Source organism: Thermobia domestica, chromosome 5 (assembly GCF_964235325.1).
Source record: "Thermobia domestica chromosome 5, izTheDome1.hap1.1, whole genome shotgun sequence".
In the NCBI taxonomy this organism is placed as follows: Eukaryota; Metazoa; Arthropoda; class Insecta; order Zygentoma; family Lepismatidae; genus Thermobia; species Thermobia domestica.
This window is the reverse complement of record NC_137458.1, coordinates 96,972,882-96,997,593: the sequence shown is the minus strand read 5'-3', so window position 1 is coordinate 96,997,593 and position 24,712 is coordinate 96,972,882. Positions and strand designations below refer to the sequence as shown.

At 34.0% G+C, this 24,712-nt stretch overlaps 1 protein-coding gene across 2 annotated transcripts in view; it reads right to left on the bottom strand.

The window, feature by feature from the left end:
* The window catches only part of LOC145686021 (transmembrane protein 62-like), a 55,695-nt gene that overhangs the window by 6,876 nt on the left and 24,107 nt on the right, over positions 1 to 24,712 (bottom strand). For both annotated transcript variants that reach the window (XM_081758868.1, XM_081758869.1), the window contains exons 4-11: positions 21,380 to 21,821; positions 20,464 to 20,619; positions 16,858 to 17,005; positions 8,484 to 8,606; positions 7,645 to 7,726; positions 7,324 to 7,452; positions 3,053 to 3,171; positions 2,239 to 2,294 (exon numbers count right to left, since the gene is read on the bottom strand). In XM_081758868.1, the coding sequence (XP_081614994.1) occupies positions 2,239 to 2,294; positions 3,053 to 3,171; positions 7,324 to 7,452; positions 7,645 to 7,726; positions 8,484 to 8,606; positions 16,858 to 17,005; positions 20,464 to 20,619; positions 21,380 to 21,821 (1,255 nt within the window). The remainder of the gene's footprint in view (positions 1 to 2,238; positions 2,295 to 3,052; positions 3,172 to 7,323; positions 7,453 to 7,644; positions 7,727 to 8,483; positions 8,607 to 16,857; positions 17,006 to 20,463; positions 20,620 to 21,379; positions 21,822 to 24,712) is intronic.

Sequence of the window (24,712 nt, the reverse complement as noted above, 5' to 3'; positions counted from 1 at the left end):
CACAGATACTATTCAGGAAAATAGGAAAATATTGTAACTTTAAATCAAAAATTAGATACATGATCAGTATTTCAAATCTAGAAAGATTTTTATTATTATTATTATTTTAGGTACTAGGGGCAATATCATAATTACAAATAGATTATTATGTTTAACCATCTGTTTTACGTGTTTTGTTAATTTTTTCGCTGCCAATTCAAACGTCCTCACAACATGTCCTCGTCTCCAGCGACCTTCCTTGGAGACAAAACCAAGGAGTACTTTATTGAAAGTCTATCGAAATCAGCATAGTGCAAGCAAGCATATTTTAAAATATTCTGCTCTTTCCTCGAAACATATGACTTAGCCTATCCATCTATTGCATACGAGATAGAGAGAAAATCCGGTCTCTGTTTCCAAAACAGCAATTTTGTTTGTTTGTTTGTTTGTTTGTTTCCCGGGCTCTCAAAACAGTCATGCTTTCAGCGAAGCAGTTAACGTCGTTTGTTACTTACTTTCTGTTAAATTGTATTTTTTGTAAATAACGTAACCTAATTACTGAGAAGTCCTATTGCAAGTTAATTCTGTAATTAATGATAAAAGTAAAAATGTAAATATTGATGTGAAGAAATATTTAAAAAGAAGAATCTATAAAAAGTATTTATTTGTGACATCTGTTTTTAAATTAAAATCCAATACACTATTTTAAGGGACCATAGTGGCTCAGTGGCCGAGTACTCATCTCTGATGTGGGTTCTTGATTCGATTCCAACTTGCGCTACGACTTTTATGGTGGACAAACACCATGTGCAAGGATTTTCTCGGGAATCTCCTGTTTCCTTCCACCTTCTTCATCCCATCATTTCATTCATTATCATCACCGACTACCTTAGCCTCGAAGCATTCGTGGGACGTTAAACAAGAAGAAAGTTAAATTTCGTAGCAACACCGCTTTTGTTGGGAAGAGTAATTTAATTTTTTAAATGCAAGAATAAAACTGATGTTTCATAATAATCAAATAACCCTTATGCATTTTAAATTAATAGTATTTCGGAAAGAAACGAATTTAATATCGACTTCTCTAAAAGCATGCCTTCTGAAAATTTACGAGTCTGCATTTACATGACTCAAAGATCTTGAAATTTATTGTTATTTTTAAAAGTATAAGAGATGGAAGTTTATAGAGTATTATGCTATTTTCTTTCTTGCAAAACATCTAACCAGAACCTACGTTTGGAGGGTGATAAAGCAAAATATCCCAATGTGCGCCGTTTACCTATAATAATAATAATAATAATAATAATAATAATAATAATAATAATAATAATAATAATAATAATAATAATAATAATAATAATAATAAAGAAGAAGAAGAAGAAATACAATATTTGATAATTCTATGAAAGTTTTATGCCGCTGTATGAATCTTCGATGTAAATATTTTCCAATCCTATTCAGCTCACAAGCACAGAGAACGTATGGATTTAATACTTTTATATTTTATCGTCTTTTTCTGTCATAAAACAAGCTAGATATTCACAGCAGAATTCCAATAGTTGTATGCTAAATAATGATTTACATAAAACTCAAGTAAACCATGAAAAATAGTCCCATGCATGAGTTCCAAACTTCTCTTAACGTCTCTAGATATCAAAATAAGGAGCCTACCAGCCAATGGTGAAACAGAGGAGTGGGTGAAACAGCTGGTAAACGAATAATGTAAAACCTGAGATCGGCAGTTCAAACCCAGATCAGACGCTGTCACGTTTTTTTTAAGTGAAATTATGGAATAAGAAAAAAATCAAAATGATACGTGAATACCAATACCTGCAAAATCAAAAAATAAAACAACATCGTAATGACAGCTACACCAAGAACAAAAAAAAAAAAAAAAAAAAAAAAAAAGGAAGAAAAAATAATGGAACGACAGAGGAAAGTCACGTAACCAATTTCGTGCGACGCATTTCAAACCAGCTAACCTGACAGTTTTCGTCAAAAACAGTTCAACCAATTTTAAAAATTATTTCATTATTCGAGAACGTATTTAAATTCAGTTTAATTCCTCTAAATTCTTTTAAAATTATTCACTTTCATTAATCATCCGCCTCCTTTAGCATAAAAGGTGTAATCGAGGGACGTTAAATTGAAAATTTCATATTATTATTATTATTATTATTATTATATCACACTGTAATCAATGGCGAGTACATATTCAGAAAAATATTCTGTATTTATAACAAATTTTGGAAAAACACTTACCTATAATCAACACAATGAGCGAGGAAGAGCGTCAATGGCATATGAAACAGAAACATCTGAAATGCAAAATAATAGTTATGTTCATGAAATTTTTCAATATTCTAATACAACTAATTAAGTAACAATGACTTACATTTTACTCGCACTGCAATGCACATGCAAGCTACCATAATAGAACGTATTTACCTGTACTACCTAATAAATAACTCTCAATTCTCAGTAGTTGAATTAAAATGCCACACACCTATTGAGGTTGCAAGGGACAACACGAAAACAGTTATTAAAGCAGCTCTCTAACATTTAGACTCTAGGACGGAAAAACCTATGAAAATTGTGACCTAAACAAAAAATATTTCAGTGTTATTTTTACTTTTTCTCCAACTGAACATGGCAAAAAGAAAGATAAGGAGACACGTATTAAATGCCACTTATACATAGCACATTAAAAAAAACTGCAATAGCCTGTATCATATCGCTGTCCCTTACAGAAACTGAATAAAAGCGTCAGCTTCGTTGATTTTTTATTTATAACAATAAGTTCATGCAGCCAACTATTGTCATGTCTACCAATGTACGTTCAAACATATGATATACAATAGCAAATGTATATTGTGTTCACTTTTATCTTTCAATACAATATTTTATATCCAAATATGTTTAAAGGCAAACAAGAACTACTGGTACTCAGATGTTACAGATCTTTATTTCACTTTTGAGTACTTAATTTGAAAATTAAGTTGGAATTCTGTTTGTTTTGAATTATCTACTTTTTAAAAATTATTTTTATAACAAAAATACAATAAAATAAACATACCTGCACGAAGCCATACGCATATGTGAAAGACCCTGGGAGATAGCTACCTCTGATAATTGTGCCCCAAGCGAAAATTATTCCAGTGTGATCTTCAATTATTTCTCCGACTGACCATGGGCCTGAAATTTAAAGTAAACTACATTGAATCATCCATTTAACGACTTAGCTGGAGCCAAAGTGAGTCATAAAATAGGCATTCTGTTATATTACGAATTGTGCTATGAGTATTTACAATAGGATATTACACTTGAAATTGTGCTGTATAAAGTAAATGTAAAATTTAAGGTAATTTTAAACATTCAACAGAATGCATTAAGTTAGCGACATCATTCACTGTGGGCAAAGTAAAGACGAGGTTTGAACTATAACAAAGAATATTTTTATAGTAAATATTATATTGACTGAAGTGTTAATGTATATCCAAGGGCGCCCAGATTGTGGTTTTCATGGTGGGGCAAGTATAAGTGACATTTCAAATGTAGTCTCAAATTTTGCGGTAACTACTCTAAAATATCTATTGGGTTTTCGATCTTCCGAAGCACAATTTCCTTTAAGGGGGGGGGGGGACGAGCGCCCCACCTTACCCCCCTGATGGGGGCCCTTGTGTATATCCCATATTAATAACAAAAACTTCTTACAACTACGTAGCAGAAGTTTGGAAAAAGCCTCAAGCTTCACTTGCTCTCCGTTGAATGTTTTTTCTTAGTAATCGAGTATGAGTAGGGGGGATTAATGGGAACGTCACGAACGAGGCTATATGTCCCCGTCACGATTAACAACGTTGCTCAGGACTGCAAGATTAAAAGAATCACAGGATAAAACGAATACTGTTTAAAGGAACGAAAGCGCTGCTAAATGAAAAGGGAAAAAAGCAAAAGTGGAAGATAAAAGAATAAATAAGGTAGAATATATAACAATATACAGAAAAAACTCATAAAGAGGAGAGAAAATATAAAAATTTAGCAGCAATAAAACGCACTACAGACTAAAACAACTCAGAGAACGTGAGCAACCCCACAATCAGAAACGAACTTAAGTACCCGGCGAACACCCTCACGATCATCCCCCAAAGCACGGGTAAGCAGACAAGGCAGTCCGTAACGTTCTTAATAATCGAAGACCTGTCTTAAATGTTCATAATAATCAAACACTTCCGGATCTGAAAACCTCTCTCCGTATGTGATTATGTTATCTATATGACCTCTTTACTTCTGATAATTTAGGACCACACACGATCGATTCTTCTTTCTCGTAATCATTCTTTATAACGTTTTCTACTATCTCCTCCTGCCTGAAAATCTGGTGGCCTGAATCACCCTCCTCCAAGTTTAGCCAATGTCTAATACCAACCACATATAACAGAAGACAATTCGCTACAAAATACAGTAAACACAAAAATCTCATCGGAACTGATGCCTAAAGCTGTGCGTGCGCACACAAATGTAGCCAAAGTTCCAACTCGAACATGTACTGTTGTTCTGTGTATGAACAACTGGCATATTACAACGAATCTGTCCCCGCGTCTTTTAAAAATCTGATCTAAGTTTTTGCCTCAACAGTTTCTTTGTCTCAACTACATTTGCTACATTCGTCAAATTCTGTCTGTTAAATCTGAAGTCTGTTGAATCGAAATCCGTTAAATCGAAGGTATACTGCATTAGAAAATCTTCAAAGTACAAGATGTGACAAATTAATTCCCGGAATAAGCGCGCCGTAGCGCTATGATAGTGTCACACAGTCATTCGTACTTGAGCATATTATGTCATATTCGTAAGTGCGTTCAACTGGGTGGCAGACCAGTTGACTCAATCCTCATAGAGCAACAGAAACCAACAAGACGTATAATATACGGTATATGCATTGCGCTGTTGGTGTAAAATGGGAAACGAAAAGGAGCAGCGGATTAGCATAACATTTTGCGTGAGAATAACAAAATAAGTATAAAATTTAATTCGCGGTATATGCGTGACGTATTACTATAGTGGTGTGCAACAGCCATTCGCACTTGAGCGTGTTATGACGAATTCGAACATGAGTGCGAACCGTGACCTTTCGTATCAGCGCACAAACACTAAATAATCGATAATGGGAGGCAGATCGATATGCTAGTTTTCTTTTCGCACGACTGTCTCTAACACCTGCTTATCTTCAAGAATGTCTCTGGTGGTGTCGGAAGAGACTGCAATGATTATGAGATTGGTGGATAATAGTATGAAGAGAGTTCTACTTATTACAGCCACAGTAATGGTCATGTATAAGTCTAACCACGTGCATCGCCATATAGAACTCACACCTCGCATTCCGGTATAGAAGTAATAACTTTTACATCTCGTTCGCCTTTGGTCTTCATTCAGGAAAAACATGACTGGTGCGTCGTACATTCGTGATGTCATCAAATATGCTTTTCTACTTAATCTGGATTTTCACTGAATTCCATCTTCTAGCAGGACAATGCGCATTCCCACACCGCATAGATAAGCTTCTCACTCTACACCATATACACTTTCTATGCCCATTAAATCATCGGACTTACGATCTATCGAGTAAGTGAGGACGGCGCCTGACCATTAACCGGACTCCAGCTACGTCAAGACCTACAGCGACATATTTTTGAACATCATGTGTAATATATTTGGGATGTACCACGAGCAGTGATGAAAATTTTCCGGAAAATTTTCCGATTCATAAAAACATACTCCACTTATTCCTACATCCTTGTATAGCCGTGATGTGGGGTGGAAAATTTTCTTCTATATTTTTCCGGAAAATTTTCCGTTCTTAACAATATCAGTGATCAAGTAACAGTTCCTCAGTATTTATAAAATTGACTGAAATCATATATAAAAATGTTAAAAATTGAAAGATCGTTTAAAGAATCTGAAAATTTTCATGGCTCTCACAATTTTCAGTACTATGTAGGAACAAGTGAAATAATGTTTCATAAATCGAAATATTTTGTGTCTTGCAAAAATTGAAGAACTTTTTATGAGTCGGAAAATTTTCATCATTTGGAGCAAAAAGTAAAACAACTTTTTGTGAATCGGAAAGTTTTATTGTTCTGTAGAAACAAATGTAAGTAATTTTCATGAATCGGAAAATTTTCATCACGATGTAGAAACGAGTGAAAACACTTCATAATCCGGACAGATTTGGATATTATGTATAGTGATGTTAGGTGGAAAATTTTCCACTATATTTAACTGCACATTGAAATATACAATTCCTGTAGAGGAAAATTCGACAGCAACAAATTATAATTTTCCAATTAGATTACGGGAACCAGAAAATTTTCTAATATTTCAAGTTGGGAAGTAAAAATTTACATAGTGTTTTCCTCTACTTCTTCAATTTTTCCATATAAGACAGAAAATATTTCGATTCAGGAAAAATTGTTTAACTTGTTCCTATATAGTACTGAAAATATTCTGAGCCATGAAAATTTTGATTCTTTAAACGCTCTTTCACTTTTTTACATTTCTGTACATGAATTTAACCAATTTTATGATTGCTGAAGAATTGTTACATGATTACTGATATTTTTTTAGAACGGAACCATCTCACATCACTAACCACGAGCATCTTCTTAATTACTATTACCTTCTTGTGTACCTACTTTGGGCCAGATCCCTGAAGTACTTCTGTATTTTTACCACTATATTTAAGCTCTTTGCTGTGCTTATTGTCAGAGCAAAAGCAAAATGATTAAAAAAATATATGCATTTAAATACTTTAGGAAGTATGACAACCATACATAAGGATTAAAAAAAGATAAAATAAATTTGTTTATAATGGAACTTCACTGAACAACTTGTGAATATTCACTGTAAATGACAATAATTCTTTTCTATTTGTTCCCAAAACAAAATGCCAATCTTCCATGCACCAACCTCAATCATATATATACCGAAAAATTTAACTTCCTGAATCACATGATACGTAGTTTCAGAGCTCAATAATTATTTAAAAAAATACATAGACAGATAAAATAAATAATAAACCAGTACAAGTCTGACATAAATAGGACAGCGTTTGGACCATTTTTATTAGGAAAGATTATTTGTTATTAAAAAAAAAAGCAATAGAAGAAATTATTTCTCTTAACTATGAAATTACTACAAAAATGTCAATATTAACTTCTATGCAGTTTTAAAATGTAAATGAAGAGCCATATAATAGCATAAAATCTACGCTTAAGAAACATTCATTGCATATTTATTAACTCAGAAATTAAGGAAATTCCAGCTATGGCTTTATCTGTTCAAAATACTTACCTATCGTAAGATATAACGCATACAGTGTCAGTGGAAAGAACAGTCGATCGATTGTTGAGAGGATCCACAATTTTCTCAACCACCAATGGAAGCAGGGAATAGAGAGTCTTGGTTTACGAAGTTTGTTTCCTACAAAGAATATATTATTATAATTCAACAGAAGATGACAGATGCTGAATAATACACTTGGGATACACAAAACGAAATCTTACAATTAAATATATATATTGTGAAATTCGTACAAGGAAATTAGAATATCTTATTGATAAACATAAAATTAAGATTATTAGATTCCATAAAATTTCTGACTGGAACACTTACGCTTTGTAAGCTTGTGCAGGTATCTCAAAACTGCAAGTGGCACAATGCAAATGATTAACATTATCCCGAACATGAACTGGAACTGAAAAAAAAAAAAATAAATAAATAAATAAAATAAAAATATTGTAGGAATATAAACTTCGAGCAAACACTGTCAAACGCACCGTACTTAATATTCGGGAAAAGAAACACAGAAACACTAAACGCATCGCAAATGATTGTTAAAACAGGAGAAGAAAACTGTAACATGATACAATTATTTATAAGTTATGAAAACATCTACTTTAAATTATTGTTAATACTATTCCAAGATTTTCAAAATTTTAAAAAACAAATTTTAATTTACTGTAGTAACTGGAATAAAAGATTTTTTAAAACACTTCGTCTAAAATCTAGAAGTTTAACAAATTTTGTTGCCGAAGCTTCAAAACATGGACATTTCTGAAGTATTAAAAAAAAAAAAAAAAAAAAAAAAAAAAAAGTGTTGTGTTTCTTCTTGTATATGAACAGAATATACCAGTAGCGAATACAATTAATGAATAGCAAGTAAGTGAATAAAAATTTATATATCGTATATTAAAATAGTAATAATAACCTTCCTTTCTCAATAATTTAGCAATTTTATTTGCCTAAAGTAATAACCAAAGCTCCCCAATCATTTACAAATCTAAATTTTACCTAAATTTGCTACCTGACTATTTATTGCTCGTTCCTTAGTTTCCCAATTAGAAACACGAGAAACAACTTGATATTAATACTAGCAGTCGAAATACTCTTTCTATGAATTTTTTTTTCAACCTACATTTTATACATGAAGACATGAAATAATATATACTTACCACCATGCTCACATTTGACATAAGAGCAATTCGAGGCAGTAATTTGAAGCTTAGTCGTGTTCCATCTAAGGAAAATGGCTGACTTACAACATTTTCTCGTCCAAATTCATCTGTAACTTTGACCTAAAAAATAAAATAAAATAAAATAAATAAATAAATAAAACTCATAAAATCATTGCTGTAAAGGTAACTAGATATCTTGTACAAATTAAAATACTCTCATGTATCCTATCTTTTAAATGATTGGCTAAATGTTCAGTTTTTGTATTCTGCAGTCTCTCCTGAACAAAATAATACTACGATGATGTAGGACTATGTATTACGGTAATTTAGTTTTGGGTTCTTGTTAATGAAAGCCGCTTGACGATCTACCTTAAAGTAAACTCAAGGAGTACTCATGTCTCTCTAAGCACAATAACTTAAAATTTGTATATTGTTTGTGTTTGTAAGTGTTGATATTTTAATATACGTACTCATTATCTGTGTAGTTAATTCCCATCCTTCTAACTCCACTGAACTTTTTTTCTTTATTTATTCTTGACAATGCTGACAGCAGCTAGCGAAAATTCCAATATATATATTTAACACTTACTTCCATGTTCTCTAAGGACAGATATTTGTAAATAATCATCCGTTATATTTCACAGAATAATTGGTCTTTCTCTGACGGGAACAATTTTGTGTTCTTACAATTCTAACATATTTTTTAATTCATTGAGAATCTTTAGAAGTGTCTATCTTCTGTTAAACTTAGGGGGAAAAAAGGAAAAAAAAATGTGAACCTCAAAGGAAATTAACTTCAAGAAATTTATAGGTAAACCTACAGATTCAATGTGTTCGACTAAAATGCTAGTTCATAAACACAATTATTATCTGCGGATGGACTTCAATAAATAACTTCTTCCCAATAGAAAAAACTGCCAATCTGCACAATACCCGTTAATAAATACTTTTTGTAGTTTCGCAGATAGGTCAAGAAGAGATAAATCATTGGTTATTACCTCTTGAATTTATTCATAGCTGTGTACTCAAAATATTTCCTCGATTTTCAAACTCAGTTACAACTGATTAACGACGATGATACTTTCTTGTGAAACATTCATTTATTTATCCTGCATTTGTACAACGATCCCAGGTCGTTTTGCGTCTTAATTTTCTACAACAAAATTATTAATTCGAAAAATGTGCAATGATATAATTATATTGTGAAACCTTATATTTGTGCGATTTTTTTAAAAAAGATGAAAGACATAAGTAATTTAAAATGTGTACATTACAATGCATTATAGATAACTTTTACTCTTGTTTTAATAAGAAATGAGAGAAAGACACACATTCACATCATAAATTTATAGAACTCTGTTAAATGTGACAATTTACAATACTATCTCTTATAGATTAAGCAAATGACTGCAGATACACTTTACTAAACCCCACACATCGTGACACACTTGTTTGATTCTTTTATTGATAATAACATAAATTATATAAATTATAATAATGTAAACCTAGTAGTAGGATTCCATAAAGTACTGATTCTATGTAGTACTGAGCATTGTTGCTGTCCCTGAGGCGTTGATTGGTGCAGTCTTCTCAAAATTGATTCTAACTAATTATTAACTCCTTTATGATTCGAAAATTTCGCGACATACCGGTTGGCACCACTGAGTTCAACAATAGTTTGATACACTGATTTGATTCCAAAAAAATAACAAAATTCACAGTTTTATTATTGTAATTATTAGCGTTAAGTGCCAAAATTTAAAGTAGTACGGAAAAACTTTGTTTCAATTAACAAAAGATTGGCTACTTATCAATAAATCATCTCTTGGAAAACCTAACACTTTTTAGACGTTTCGGAACTTACAGCTGGATCCTTCCTCAGTGGCAAGGTGAAAGGGATTAAAACGAAAAGGAAAATGAAAATGAAATGAAATTGTTGAGTTTTACGTCCCACGGTTATGCCGGGTAGGCTAAAGAAGACGGTGATGATGAGAGATGAATGAAATGGTGGAATGAAGAAAGTGGGAGGAAACGGGAGAACCCCGAGAAAACCCACGCACACGGTGTTTGTCCACCACAAGTTCACTTGGCGGGAGCAGGGTTTGAACCCGAGACCCCAAGCACCAGAGGTGAACGCCCTACCACTGAGCCACCGCGGCCCCCAAAACGAAAAGGAAATAAGAAGTGTAAAACAAAGAATACATACCACTAAATAAAAGTAACGTACAAAATAGATCCGGAGATTTGTTTCAATTAATTTTAAGCGATCATCCATGGTAATATTCCGAGTGTGGTTTCTACTCATATTAAGAGTTACTAACCTCATCAAAGTTCTCTGTGTGTATCAAATGTCTTCTATTACTACCATGCTTCTTTTTAAGATACTAATTAGTATTATATAGACTTTCTTTTATTACTCTTAAGGGTCGGTGGTGTAACATTATTGTTTTAAGTGTATGTGCTCCAACAGAAGATAAGGATGACGATATAAAAGACAGTTTTTACGAAAAAGTGGAACGGATATTTGATCAACTCCCGTGATACCATATGAAAATTCTATTAGGGGATTTCAATGCGAAGGTAGGACAAGAGGATATTTTCAAACCGATTATAGAAAACGGAAGTCTGCATAAGGAAAGTAATGACAACGGCGTTAGACTCATGAACTTTGCAACATCCAAAAACCTTATCGTGAAGAGTACAAAATTGTCACATCGCGACGTTCATAAATACACTTGGACCACACCAGACGGAGAAACAAATAATCAAATTGATCACGTTTTAGTAGATAGAAGAAGACAATCTAGCATAATTCATGTTCGGTCGTTTAGAGGAGCTGATTGTGACACTAATCACTACCTGGTAGCAGCGATAATAAGAGAGACATTATCGTTGAATAAAGAACATATGCAATGTCTGAAAACGGAGAGATTTAATTTAAAGAAATTAGAAGAGAGCCAGGTAAGAGAGGAATACCAAATTGAAGTTTCGAATAGATTCTCGGTTTTAGAAGATTTGGAGTGCACTAGTGTTGAGGATACTTGGATCGAAATTAGAGATAGCATTAAAATTTCAGCAAAGAAAAAATAGGACATGCGGAAACACGTAGGAACAAACCATGGTTCGACCAGGAATGCATTCAATTAGCAGAGAAGAGAAAACAGGCAAAATTACGTTGGCTACAAAATCTGAATGAAATAACTACACAAAATTACGTAGACATCAGGTGGAAAACTTCCAAAACTTTTAGAACAAAGAACCGCAATATTTTGAAAGCTAAACTTGAAGATAATAGTAAAAATAAAAATATTCGGGACATGTATAAAAGGATCAACGAATTTCCGAAAGGTTATCAACCTCGTGCCTATATATTAAAGAAAGCTGACGCTGGCACAGATAGCATCTTACATAGATGGAAAGCTCTTTTTGACGAAATGCTTAACACGCAGCCAAAAGCTAATGTGCGTGGAGAAAGGGAAATACACACGGCAGAACCGTATATCCCAGAACCTAACCGAATAGAAGTAGAAATCGATATAAAGAAATTAAAGAAACACAAATCTACGGGTGTAGACGAAATTCCGGCTGAGTTAATTTTAGCTGGAGGCGAAAAATTGTGGAACAAGATACACAAACTCATTCTCTTTACCTGGAAAAAGGAAGAATTACCACAAGAGTGGAAAGAATCAATTATTGCTCCAATTCACAAGAATGGCGACAAAAAACTGACTGTAATAATCAGGGTGGATTGATTTAAATCAGTATGATTTAAATCACGATTTAAATCGCGATTTAAATCACTTGATTTTTTAAAATAAAAATCGTTGATTTAAATCAAATTTCAAAATAAATTAATTTAAAGTGAAAATAAGTAAAATCCAGCCTCTGTTGTTTTATTTCAATTATGGAAGATAATCATAATACAATAAGATGCAAATGTATGTACAGCACAGTATGAAAACGAGTGTTTCATGCAGAGGATGATTAGGGAAAATCCCGTTTTGAACAGATAACGGAGGAATTCTGCTTTCTTATCTTCGTAACATAAGGTTTCTGAATCGTTAACTATTCCAACGAGAAAATCACCATGGACATTTAAGACGAAAATTCTTTTGTGTGCGCGTCTGTTCGTGCCGCTTTTTTTTTTTTAAGATATGCCTCTGCCAAATATGAGTAACTTTTGTGAAAAAAAAGTATCATGTTGATAAACATCGCCGTACTTTCTTCCTTAGTGCTTAAGAAACATTGTTTGGGATTAGAGATGCAAAATAGCCGGCTTTTTTGAATTGATGTTTTTTTTTTTTTTTTTTTTTACATAAAAAGCCGCTTTTTTAGGGGGAAAACGGAAATTTTTGCTATTTTCATGATTTTTCTATCTAAATAGCTTTCTTATAGTATACTCTATAATTAAACAAGATTTCATGACCTAAATGCCATATTTCCCTCTAGAATTCACCATCATGATGGATGGAGCACATGTTTTATGAATTAAACATCAAGTACGTAGTATTTGAGAGCAATTTTAGAGGCTACATACTTTATTTTAACTTCTGAGTTATCGACATTTTTTTCTTCTTTAGATTTCATTTTTAGTTATTCGTGTTTCATTTCGTAGAGCTTAGTACTCTAGTTTCTAACACATAGTTCAACTTATGTTTTTCAATATATCCGTCAAAGCATACTTTCACATTTCTGTTATACTGTAGCTGTGTAATGATGTAGCAATAATCTTCCGGATGCAACCTTGAATACCATTTTATACAGATAATCAATACGGATTTAGAAAAGTGTTTTCGGAGGTTTTTTTTTCTTATTAATGGTTTTTTTTTTTTTTTTTTTTTTTTTTCTAAATATGCCTGACTTTCATTTGAGGGGAGCTTGAAGTTTATGAGTAAAGACATAACTAAAATTTCGTTTGTTTTAGAAATTCCGTAAATTCGGAGAACAGGCTTCAGTCCGAAAGACACCCCCACCCTAACCCCTTTCGCAAATCCGTCATTGCTGGTAATTAGTAATAACAACAATTTAGAACATAAGAAATGAAATCAGCCAGGAATCACAGTACACGCACTATCTCTACATTCACATATAGAATTAAGAACTTTTGTCGGAATGGTCGAATGCGGGACTGAATCCCGGATTTCCCAATAGAATCGGAAAAGCTAACCACTCACTCATGTTTGTTGTGCTTGACTTAAATGTATTTCGTAGTTTTTTCTTTTCTTAAGGGAAAGTTCCGTAATGACATGTTGAATTCGTGTTAAAAATTCAGAAACTTTCAGGACTGGGTAAACCGTGATGGTGGTTATATATTCCAAAGCCTTGAAAATCAAACACTCAGATGAACAGGATTACGCACATGATCCATGAACAGAAAATTCAGTACTTTCCTGACTCTAAACAAGCTTAAGGAACAGTCAGTGCAGCACGGAATTTGGGACTTTATCGATTTTGCAGGTCCGAAGCACTTGATAGGTGGTAACATATTATTACGTATGTAATAAATGAATAGAAAATACATTTTCAACATTTCTGTTCCATTTCAAAGTTTCTGTATCGGGGGCAAAGGCGGAAGCAAGAGGTGCATTAACAAATTAGGTGATTTCTGAGCTTTCCGTACAAAGATTGAATTTTTTTCAGTCTTTTAAAGTAATACATTGAATTGTAATAAAACATTACATATCCATTACTTTTCATTGTTACTCTAGTACGAATGTTTATGAAAGTCTTGGAAGTCAGACATAATAAACTTATACTAAGCGGTTAGCGTACGCGCCTTTGGTGTGGGAGACCCGGGTTCGATTCCCGGCGGGAGCTCATGTGGTTCGGATTCCACGTTAATCAGTAGGTCCACGTCTCATATAGCCTCGCTGCTGAACGGGACGCTAAACTAAAATCAACTCAATAATAAACTTATAGGCTATAACAGATTGACGAGGGAATGATATTTATTTATTTATTTATTTATTTATTTAACAATCACCAGATGGAGCTCAGAGACTATTTTATACTGGATATGTAACAACAACATGGAAAGGATTGGGAAAGTATCGGCCAGGGCCTATTTTAGTAGGTACCATCCCGGCATTTGCCTGGTAGGACTGAGGGAAACACTGGAAAACCCCAGTCAGGATAGTCGGCGGCGGGAATCGAAACCATGACTTCCCGAATGCGAAACCAACGTTGTACCATTTGAGCCACTTGATATACGTAATGAACAAAGAGAAGAACATGTTATTTTTGAGAAGACTACGGCGTCGAAACTTAAATTTGTTTTGTGCGTTTGTTGTATATTATTATCTTCCCGATGTGTTATTGGTTTGAACTCACACACATAGTACAATACATTCTGTATGTCATGTAACAGTTTTTCCTTGTTTTTGTATTTTTAATTCACAATAAAAAATATTGCTTATAATGCATATGGAATATGCTAATAATGCTTATAATGCATGGATTGATTTTTGGGATTCATAATAAAAATTAAAATTGTCTGAAGTATGTTTTCGAAATTAATGTTTATTTTCGAGGTTTTGTATTATTATCTGCATTCACTACTACTTAAATGAGTTTTTGTATTGTAGAAAAGCGAAACAAAATCTGCTTTATCAATTTAAAGCAGAATTTGTAAAAAAAGCCCAAACTTTCCCAAGCAAAAAACGAAGCAGAAAAAACCAGGTTTCCCACCCTCCCCCAAAAAAGACGTTTTTTTCCGAACCCTTGCATCTCTATTTGGGATTGAAATAAGTTAACAACTGGCAATCAATTCAAAATTCAAGCCCAATACTTGCACTTAAATGGCATAATTAACATTTAATATTAATTCCTAATGTTTTAACTTCAGTTCGTGACTTGTATTACGCGAGAAGAAAGATTTAATTTAAATCAAAAAAATCGATTTAAATAAAAAAAATCAACAAAAATGATTTTTTTTAAAAAAAATCATGATTTTTTTCCATCCTGGTAATAATTATTGAGGCATTTCTCTTCTGTCAACGTCCTATAAAATCCTCTCAAACATTCTATTAGCAAGATTGACCCCATAAGCAGGTGAAATTATTGGAGATTATCAGTGCGGATTTAGACGAAATCGATCAACTATGGACTAAATATTTACCATTCGACAAATACTCGAAAAGAAGTGGGAATACAATACCCCGGTACATCAACTATTTATTGATTTTAGAAAGGCTTAAGACTTGGTTAGGAGAGAAGCATTGTAAAACATTCTTACAGAACTTGGAATACTGAAAAAGCTAATTAGATTAATTCAGATATGTTTAAGTTAATCCCAAAGTAAATTCCGAGTAGGAAAATTTTTGTTCACCAGCTTTCACGTCGAGAATGGCCTGAAACAAGCAGATGCGTTGTCGCCATTATTATTCAACTTTATTCTGGAATACACTATAAGGAAAATCAAAGATAGCAACCAGGGCCTAAAGTTGAATGGGGTTTACCACGTTATGGTATATATTGATGATGTAAATTTAATAGGGGATGATAGGAGAACAACAGAAAGAAATGCAGAGATCTTATTAACGCTTGTAGAGAAAACTAAATACATGGAAGTTCGTCGGGATCGTAATACGGCAAATTATGGCAGCCTTAAAATATCGAATAATACTTTTGATAAAGTGGATACTTCAAATATCTAAGATCAATATTAACAGACGAAAACCATATTCACGAAGAAATTAAATGTCGATTAAAAGCAGGGAATCCATGTTATTATTCAATTCAAAATCTCTTGTTGTCGCAATTTCCGTCGAGGAATTTGAAGCTTAAAATACATAAAACGATAATCATGCATGTTGTTCTGTATGGTTGCAAAATATGGTCGCTCACTCGGGAGGAAGAACATAGATTGAAAGTATTTGAGAACAAGACCCTGAGACAAATATTCGAACCCAAGAGAAACGGGAATGGGAAATGGTGGAAACTTCATAACGAGGAACTATATAATTTATAGGTTTACTCAACATTGTTAGGGCAATCAAATCTAGGAGGCTTAGGTGGGCAGGTCATGTAGCCAGGATGGAAGAAAGCAGGAACGCTTTCAAAATCTTAACTGGAAGACCAACCAGAAAACGACCATTAGGAAGACCTAGGCCCAGATGGGAGGACAATATTAAGATTGATCTCGCAGAAGTAGGAATACAAAGTAGAGACTGGATCCAGTTGGCTACGGATAGAAGTCAGGGGAGAGCTTTTGTGAACGCGGCATTAAACCTCCGGGTTCCATAGGCCATAGGTTAGTAAGTTAGTTAGTTTAGTTAATTAGCATTATTACCTAAACCGTACTTTCGTAAGTATATCGTTACTTTCTGTAAGCACAGTATATAGCAAAACAGAGATGTTTTCACCCACTAACCTCTACGTTGTGTAATCCTGTAGCATAAGCTACTGGTGTCCATGGTCTCACAAATAAGGGTCCTTCAACATGGCTACATTGTTCCCAGTGTTCATCATCTATTCTTACTTTCACGCCTACAATTGGTGCTGTCGAAAATGCTAATATCCTATAGTAAATATAAAATTAACATTAGAAATTCAAAGGAAGGACACTTGGATCATATCAACTTCTTTCCTGCCTTAAATTTAATTTTGAAATTTGATTCATAAAACCGACGTCTAAAACAAAACCCCACAAAAAAATGATATTTTGTATGGCTATATGCAATCTTTTTTCTTGTAATTTTAGTTATTGCTATTGTACACAATGAAAGATTATTAGCTAGCATTATTCTATTCAGTATAAAAGTAAACAGCTATAATTGTGGAAGATTGCATATTTTCAACTTCCCAATATTTCATTTTTCACAATTTCGGCATAATGGACTTTTTCAAAACTTTACATTTTTTCCAGCTGCTGAAAATAATAATTACAAATAACCATTTGCGTGATGAGAAGGCAAACGTATATATTAATATTAGTTTTTCTTCCGAGTTTCAGGTAATCTTAAATCTAAAATCTTTCTCATAACTGCAGATGTTTTCATATATTCGTAGTTCTTACAACTGGAATACTCATGTTTTCTCGGATTCTAAAAATGCCTAACATCACACATATCGTAATACGAAAAGAGAAAAAACTTGACCAAACGAATGGTAGAAAGCATAAATAGTTCTCTGCTTTGCTGTAACGCAAGAATAAGCCATTGAAATTAATGGACAGTAAAACCAAATCATATGAAGTTTAGTGCATTCTACATACCAACACTAATATTTATCTGGAAAATTAAAAGCTAACAATATTTTGAAAAGAATTACAACATAAGACTACAAATTTCTAGCAAAAAAAAATTCAATTATTTTCCACCTTTAATACTTTCAACAAAATGTTACATAAACGTAACAAATATTCAAAATGTCTCTCAGTTAGTGACTTAATTCACCTATTGATGCTCACAGATTTTCCTCAAGCTTCGGAAATGTTTCAGAATTTGTAGGAAATAATGAGAATTAATGAATCAATTAAATGCCTATCTGACAAACAATATCAGGTTGAATATGTATATATATCTTATGGAGCGGAGCCCCCGTGATTCAGTGGTTAAGAGTTCACCTATGGTACGTGTGGTTCCTGGTTCGATCCCAGCTACCGCCCAGTAGGGTTTGTGTGGGACAAACAGTGTGCGTGGGTTTTCTCGGGATTCTCCCGGTTCATCTCACTTTCTTCATTCTACCATTATCATCCATCTCATTTATCACTTTCTCCCTTAGCCTTGATACATAATCGTGGGAAGTTGAGCTTTTATTAAAAAAAAAAAAAAAAGAAAAGAAAAGAAAGAAAACTTTATGTATCATTTTATAGATGATATGTGTATTATTACCAGTACCTTTTTTGCTGGTATGCAATACCGCTATATTTTTGTCTGAAATTTTTAAATGTGATTTCTCAAGCTTTTTCTTTTATAAAAAATTGTATTTACGATATAAAATTTTCAATTAAAATCGATTTGAAGATTGTAACAAAAGCTTATTGTATAAGATAATACAGTACTAACAATGCATGGCAGTACATGTTTCTTCTACTTCTTTAGATGTTGATGCATATATATATATATATATATAAAAGATCAAGGATTACTATTATCAGTATGACTAGTAAGTTTCCTTTGCGGAAAAAAATGGTTCTGCATTTTTTCAATCTTTACTATAAGTACACGCTTCATTTATAATATAGTTAATCGAGTTTCATCTTTATTATTATTATTATTTTATTTTATTTTTTTTATTTATTTATTTTTTTTATTTTTTTATTTTTTTTTCTTGCCTGAAATTAACGCTTAATAAAGGTTAGTTCTACGTATTTTTTTTCTAACTAGCAAGTTGATATTTTTTTTTCTTTCGAAAATTTGAAAAAGTCAAATCCCAACTTTGATTGCTCATAACTGAGAAACGAAAGGTCTGCATCATAAGATTTAATATGCCTACTAAGCTCGTCAAGGTATATCACCATGCTAAGTTCGGAAGGATTTAATCCATCATGTTCGATATATACTATTTGGTCTAGGAATTAATTCGTGCGGGTGGACAAGAGATGGCGCAACGAACGGAGCGTCCCACAGTTCCGTGTATCCACACATGTGTTGCAAACCCCTGTCATCGCGTATCGTTCGTAGTATAGGGCAGTGGATTAAAGCGTCAACAACACCAGTTTGTAGTTAAGTGAACATGGCGCAATTTGTGCCTGATAAAGTGTTTTTGCGGGGTGTCCTGCTGCATTACTTTAACATGCAGAAAAGTGCGACTGAAAGTCATCGTATTTTGGTGAAAGTGTATGGTGACCATGCTCTAGCTGAGCGAACGTGTCAGAAGTGGTTTGCACTGTTTAGAAGTGGTGATTTCGGCTTGGCAGACCAAGAGCGAGCTGGACAGCCAAAAAAATTTCAAGACGAAGAATTGACAGCATTGCTCGAGCAGGATTTGTGTCAAACGCAGGAACAACTTGCAGCAGCATTAGGCGTTGATCAAACAACAGTCTCCAAACGCTTGAAAGCCATGGGAATGATTCAAAAGACGTCACATTGGGTTCCACATGAATTGAAAGACAGAGACGTTGAAAGACGAAAAACCATTTGCGAATTGTTGCTTCAACGACAGCGCAGAAAGGGGTTTCTGCATCGAATTATTACGGGTGATGAGAAGTGGATCCATTACGAGAACCCTAAACGTAAAAAGGCCTGGGTGAAACCAGGTGAACCAGGTCCATCACAACCAAAACGAGATATTCACTGTGCAAAGGTTATGCTGTGCATATGGTGGGATATGAAAGATGTGGTGTACTATGAGCTGCTGCAACCGGGTGAAACTATGAATGGAGAACGTTATCGACGACAATTAATGCGTTTGAAGCAAGCTCTGGCCAGAACACGACCAGAATGGGAGAACAGACATGATAAACTTATTGTTGAACATGATAACGCTCGCCCACATGTCGCAAAACCGGTCAAAACCTATTTAGAAAATGTCGGATGGGAAGTTTTACCCCACCCGCCGTATTCACCAGACGTTGCTCCTTCGGACTACTACTTGTTCGATTGGATGAACAACGATTTGATTGGACAGCGGTTTACTTCTTCAGAAGATATCGAAACATGGGTCTCTGACTGGATCGCTTCCAAGGATGAGGACTTCTTTCGCCACGGAATCCGTACATTGCCTGACAGATGGGCGAAAGTTGTAGCTAGCGATGGACAATATTTTTCTTAAGGTATTTATGTATTTTGTGTTTGTACTACAGCTTCAATATGTGCGTACCAACCGCACGAATTAATTCCTAGACCAAATACTTATGTGATTTGAAAAATCAAATGAAGGACGATAAATAAACCCCGTGATAAAACTTCATTGTTTTCTGCATCAATTCTCTCCAAGGTATTGCTAGCCATTAGGTTCAACCACTAATTCTATTGATTTACATGCGAAGCAAGGACCGAAGGAAGAAACAAATACTTTGAGTTAAGAGCATTACCTAATATGAGTAGAAGCTAGAAGCCTACTCGCAGGTTCCTTAGTTGGCATCACATATAACGCATGCTTCGGGTTTGTTATCAAAACCACTGGCCACTGTCTGTGATCAACATCGATGAATGACAAGATACCATGATCTATCGCCAATATCCTGTAGCTGAAAAAACAAAGAAAGCGTATGAAAGAAAATATTTCTGTTGAAAAGCAATGAACAAATGGAAATTGCAGACATGTAGCTATATGTCATAGATGTGTATAAAAGTTGGTGTTGCTAAATAATCACTTCATTTCACTACTTAGCACTATTCAATCACTTCGGTACTACAATTCTGTATCTGAGAAAAATAATTTCATATACTATATACAATATCCCATAATTTACATAGAAAATGAGTATCCTTCTAATACACATTCGTTAATAACGTCACAAATTACATACAATTCTATGGAAGTATTGATAAGTAATTAAATGAATCATACTTAATACGAAGTTAAAATATTTAACAATTACATATTAGATTTGATCATCGTAAGAAATTGCATCAAGAAGATACTATTAAAATAAAAACAAAAAATAATAAGAAGAAAAAATTGTTCCTTATTCTGCAGGTTCAACGTAAATGTAAAAACCTTAGATGAAACAGAAATTGAACTTCATTCGGCAAAACTTTTTTTTTTTCTTTCTTCAATAACGAAGAAATTAAGAATGGAAACAATGTCGCCAAATTGTATTGGAGTAATGTATTCTGAAATTCCCTATAAAAAAGAGCAACCTACTTATCTCACCAAACAGCTTTTCTCATTCTCTTTCCCTAAACATATGCAACTTACGATGGTCAGATGAGGGATCAAATACAAATAAAACTTAATTTAGACTTGATATTAAAATACTCTACTGTACTCCTGTTAATACATACATTCTATTGTCTTTCCAATCACCAAGTTCAAGTTCCAAATTTCCTCCCTGTTGCATTGTGTACATATTGGGTACGAGACCACCCAAAGTATGGAAGTGTCCGCACAGGTATACAAGGCTTCTTGCCATTAGAGTTCTAATTCCAGGTTTGGGAGCAATGATGCAAGAGGTTGGATAGTGACCAAACCACACTGTGTAGTTGCCTTTTTCAGCTTCTTTACCGAAATCCTTTAATAAATCATATTCCCACTTTGAAAGCACTCCGATGAAATTAAACGGCCGACGAGGTCCTGGATCCAGACAGGCGTCCACTGCTATAAAGGAGTACGTATCTTGGTCTTTTTTCATCTGGAACATATACGATCGAAGATGTTTGCGGCCTTGTATTGAATAATTACGATAGTAGTTTTCCTTGCTCTCTAACGACGGAACGTTAAAATTATCTGCAAAAGAAGAATTTTATGGAAATCAAAATACACGGTACTTCTCTGTCTCCTAGAAAATAAACAAGGTATTTTAGAAGTAATGCAGTAATCTAAAATCATGTCACTTTCAAAGTAGAGGTACATTTCAACGAAATAAAGTTAGCTACAGTAATAACTTCAAAATTTTGTTTCGTTCACACTGCTGAGTAAAGAGATTACTTGTGTGCAAGTGATTATGTGGTTCTAAGATGGCATCAATTCAGCAGAAAGTGCAGTGCGTGTTAAGGCTTACCGACTGAAAATCTTGGTTTGGTTTTGTTGTAGTTAAGTTTCAGACGACGTTATATATATATATATATATATATATATATATATATATAAAAGAGAACGTACAAATCCTTTGTTCCCTCATCACGCTAATACGGCTGAACCAATTTCTTTCATTTTTGGGGGGTTATTAGGATTTGGACCCTAGATGGTTTTTATCATATCACTTTAATTTTTAATTACCAGTGTCTTGAGATAATTGACCATTCAAGTGTCCATAACGTACAAATCCTTTGTTAGTTCATCATAGGTAAAAATAAACGTATTTATATGCAACCCGCATGACCGTGTCACTCGGCGGGTTAACATAAATGACAGGCGATATAATGTTAACATTTACTGCAATCTACTATGGTTTTTATCATATCACTTGAAAGCGAAAAAGTAAAAATTATCTAAGTAACAAAGTTTATTGCGTTCCGGGGTGACCGCAGCGAAGCGGGGCGGGTTAACATAAATGACAGGCGATATAATGTTAACATTTACTGCAATCTTCTATGGTTTTTATCATATCACTTGAAAGCGAAAAAGTAAAAATTATCTAAGTAACAAAGTTTATTGCGTTCCGGGGTGACCGCAGCGAAGCGGGGTGAACGCTGCTAGTATATATATATATATATATATATATAAATCTTGCAAGAAACAGACATCCAGATATAGTACGACAAATTCAAGGTAACGGTAACTGTGGCAGATAGACATCCTGCGTAGTGGGAGATCCAGAACATGAAATAAGATAGTGTATGCAGTGCAGGAGGGCTTGAAGAGAAGCCCAATCAAATCACTGGAACTGGGAATAGCGTAGCCTACATTGCACAGCATCGTACAAACTGGGATGTGTACACGATTTGATAAATGGGGATTATGAACTCACGATGGAATTTTGAGTTAATGCTTATCAGACTGATGGTGATGATGCGAGTAAGTCTGTCATTGTTGTCACTGGTGAAAAAGGGTGTCTACTAAAATTTCAGAATGAAATTTCGTGATCTTTTCTTTACCAAACCATAAAATTTCGTAACATTCTCAAGTGCGAATTTGGGTGTGAATTAGGCCGAATTTTCATGCATGCGATAGAAACGTGCTTTGCTTGTGATTTGGTAGCAACCATAGACATTTTTGGTGGTGACTTTTGACGTTTTATAGAACAAAATTTTCCAGCCTGTACTTATATTTGTACAGATTAAAAAAAAAAAAAAACAATCGTGACCCAAAAGCTAAATTTCTTGACTTTCATGACCGTTTTCTGATTTCGTTACTTTTTCATGACTTTCGTGACCGATATACACCCTGGTGAAACCACATTCCATGTGTCTGTAAAAGTGAATCAACACAACTGCCGAATTTCAAAGTTGACAAGCATAATATTCCGAAGGTCAACATGTGACAATCCGCAATAGACCAGCTCATTCACCCATTTTCCTTCGCAGAGAACACCATGCAAACTGCCAACACTTTTCACATCTTCTCTCGGAACTTCACAGGCTAGATATCACTAATGATGTCCATTTTCACCAAGATGGTTCCCCACCATACTGTCAGTTAAGTTCGTCAATTTCTTGATGATCACTTTGGGAAGTGCTGAATTGACCGCAGGCTACCCACACTTTGGCACGCAGATTCCAAAATTTATGTCACGTGATTACTGCCTAAAGGCACGTCACGACACAAATGCTTACAACATTCCGGATGAGCACCATCAGAGCACAATTTCCAGACCCAGAAGAAGATTGTTTGGACGTGAATGATGCCAATTTGGCAATGATTTTACCCACATTAAACCTAAAATTATTAGTTTACTCTGTGTACTGAGCTTTATTTGTTGAAACGTTTCTCTTATTTTAAAGAGTTTTGGATTACTGCAAGACTTTTAAAGCATGCTGCTCCACAACATGAATTTCAAAGAGTTTTCGGTAGTTCCGTCATTTCACAGGAATAGAAAGAAAGAATATGTATGCTTGTAAGAGATAGGCGTGCTGTCTCAATCAATCCGTTCAGTGGATCGTGTCTATTACACTTAGAATTTATATTTTCATCTTGTTGCTTGAAGTATCATTGGTTTGGCAATGAGTTCTTTCCCTGTCATATAATCCAATCCATTTCTCTCTTTTTTCTAATCCCGTGTAAGAAGGAACAATATACAATCGAAAATAGTCACAGTTTGTTTAGTTTTCATTAAATTTTTATTATATTATCTTAAAACACAACCCGCAACGTATCTCTAAGATGTACTTTCCAATAAGTGCAACGCTAACAGATACTACACAAATAAATCACAACACAGAATTAAGTATAAATAATGCATGACCAAGAAAAAGAATATGCTGCGAGTTCAAGACGACCTTTAATGATTTGAACAAGCGTAGTCAGTGCTAAATGCAAATGACAATGGACAAAAAAGATATCAACGACGATCGATTGTGTCTCAAATCGAGATTTTCTGAAATGATAGTTTTATTCAGGAAATCTGTGGTCATATACATAAAGGTTAAGAAAAATTCTGATTAATGACGAAAGCAATGTTCCCTTGACTTTTGGATGCCCCACGAGGCATGTTTTATTATTTATCATACTCTATATGT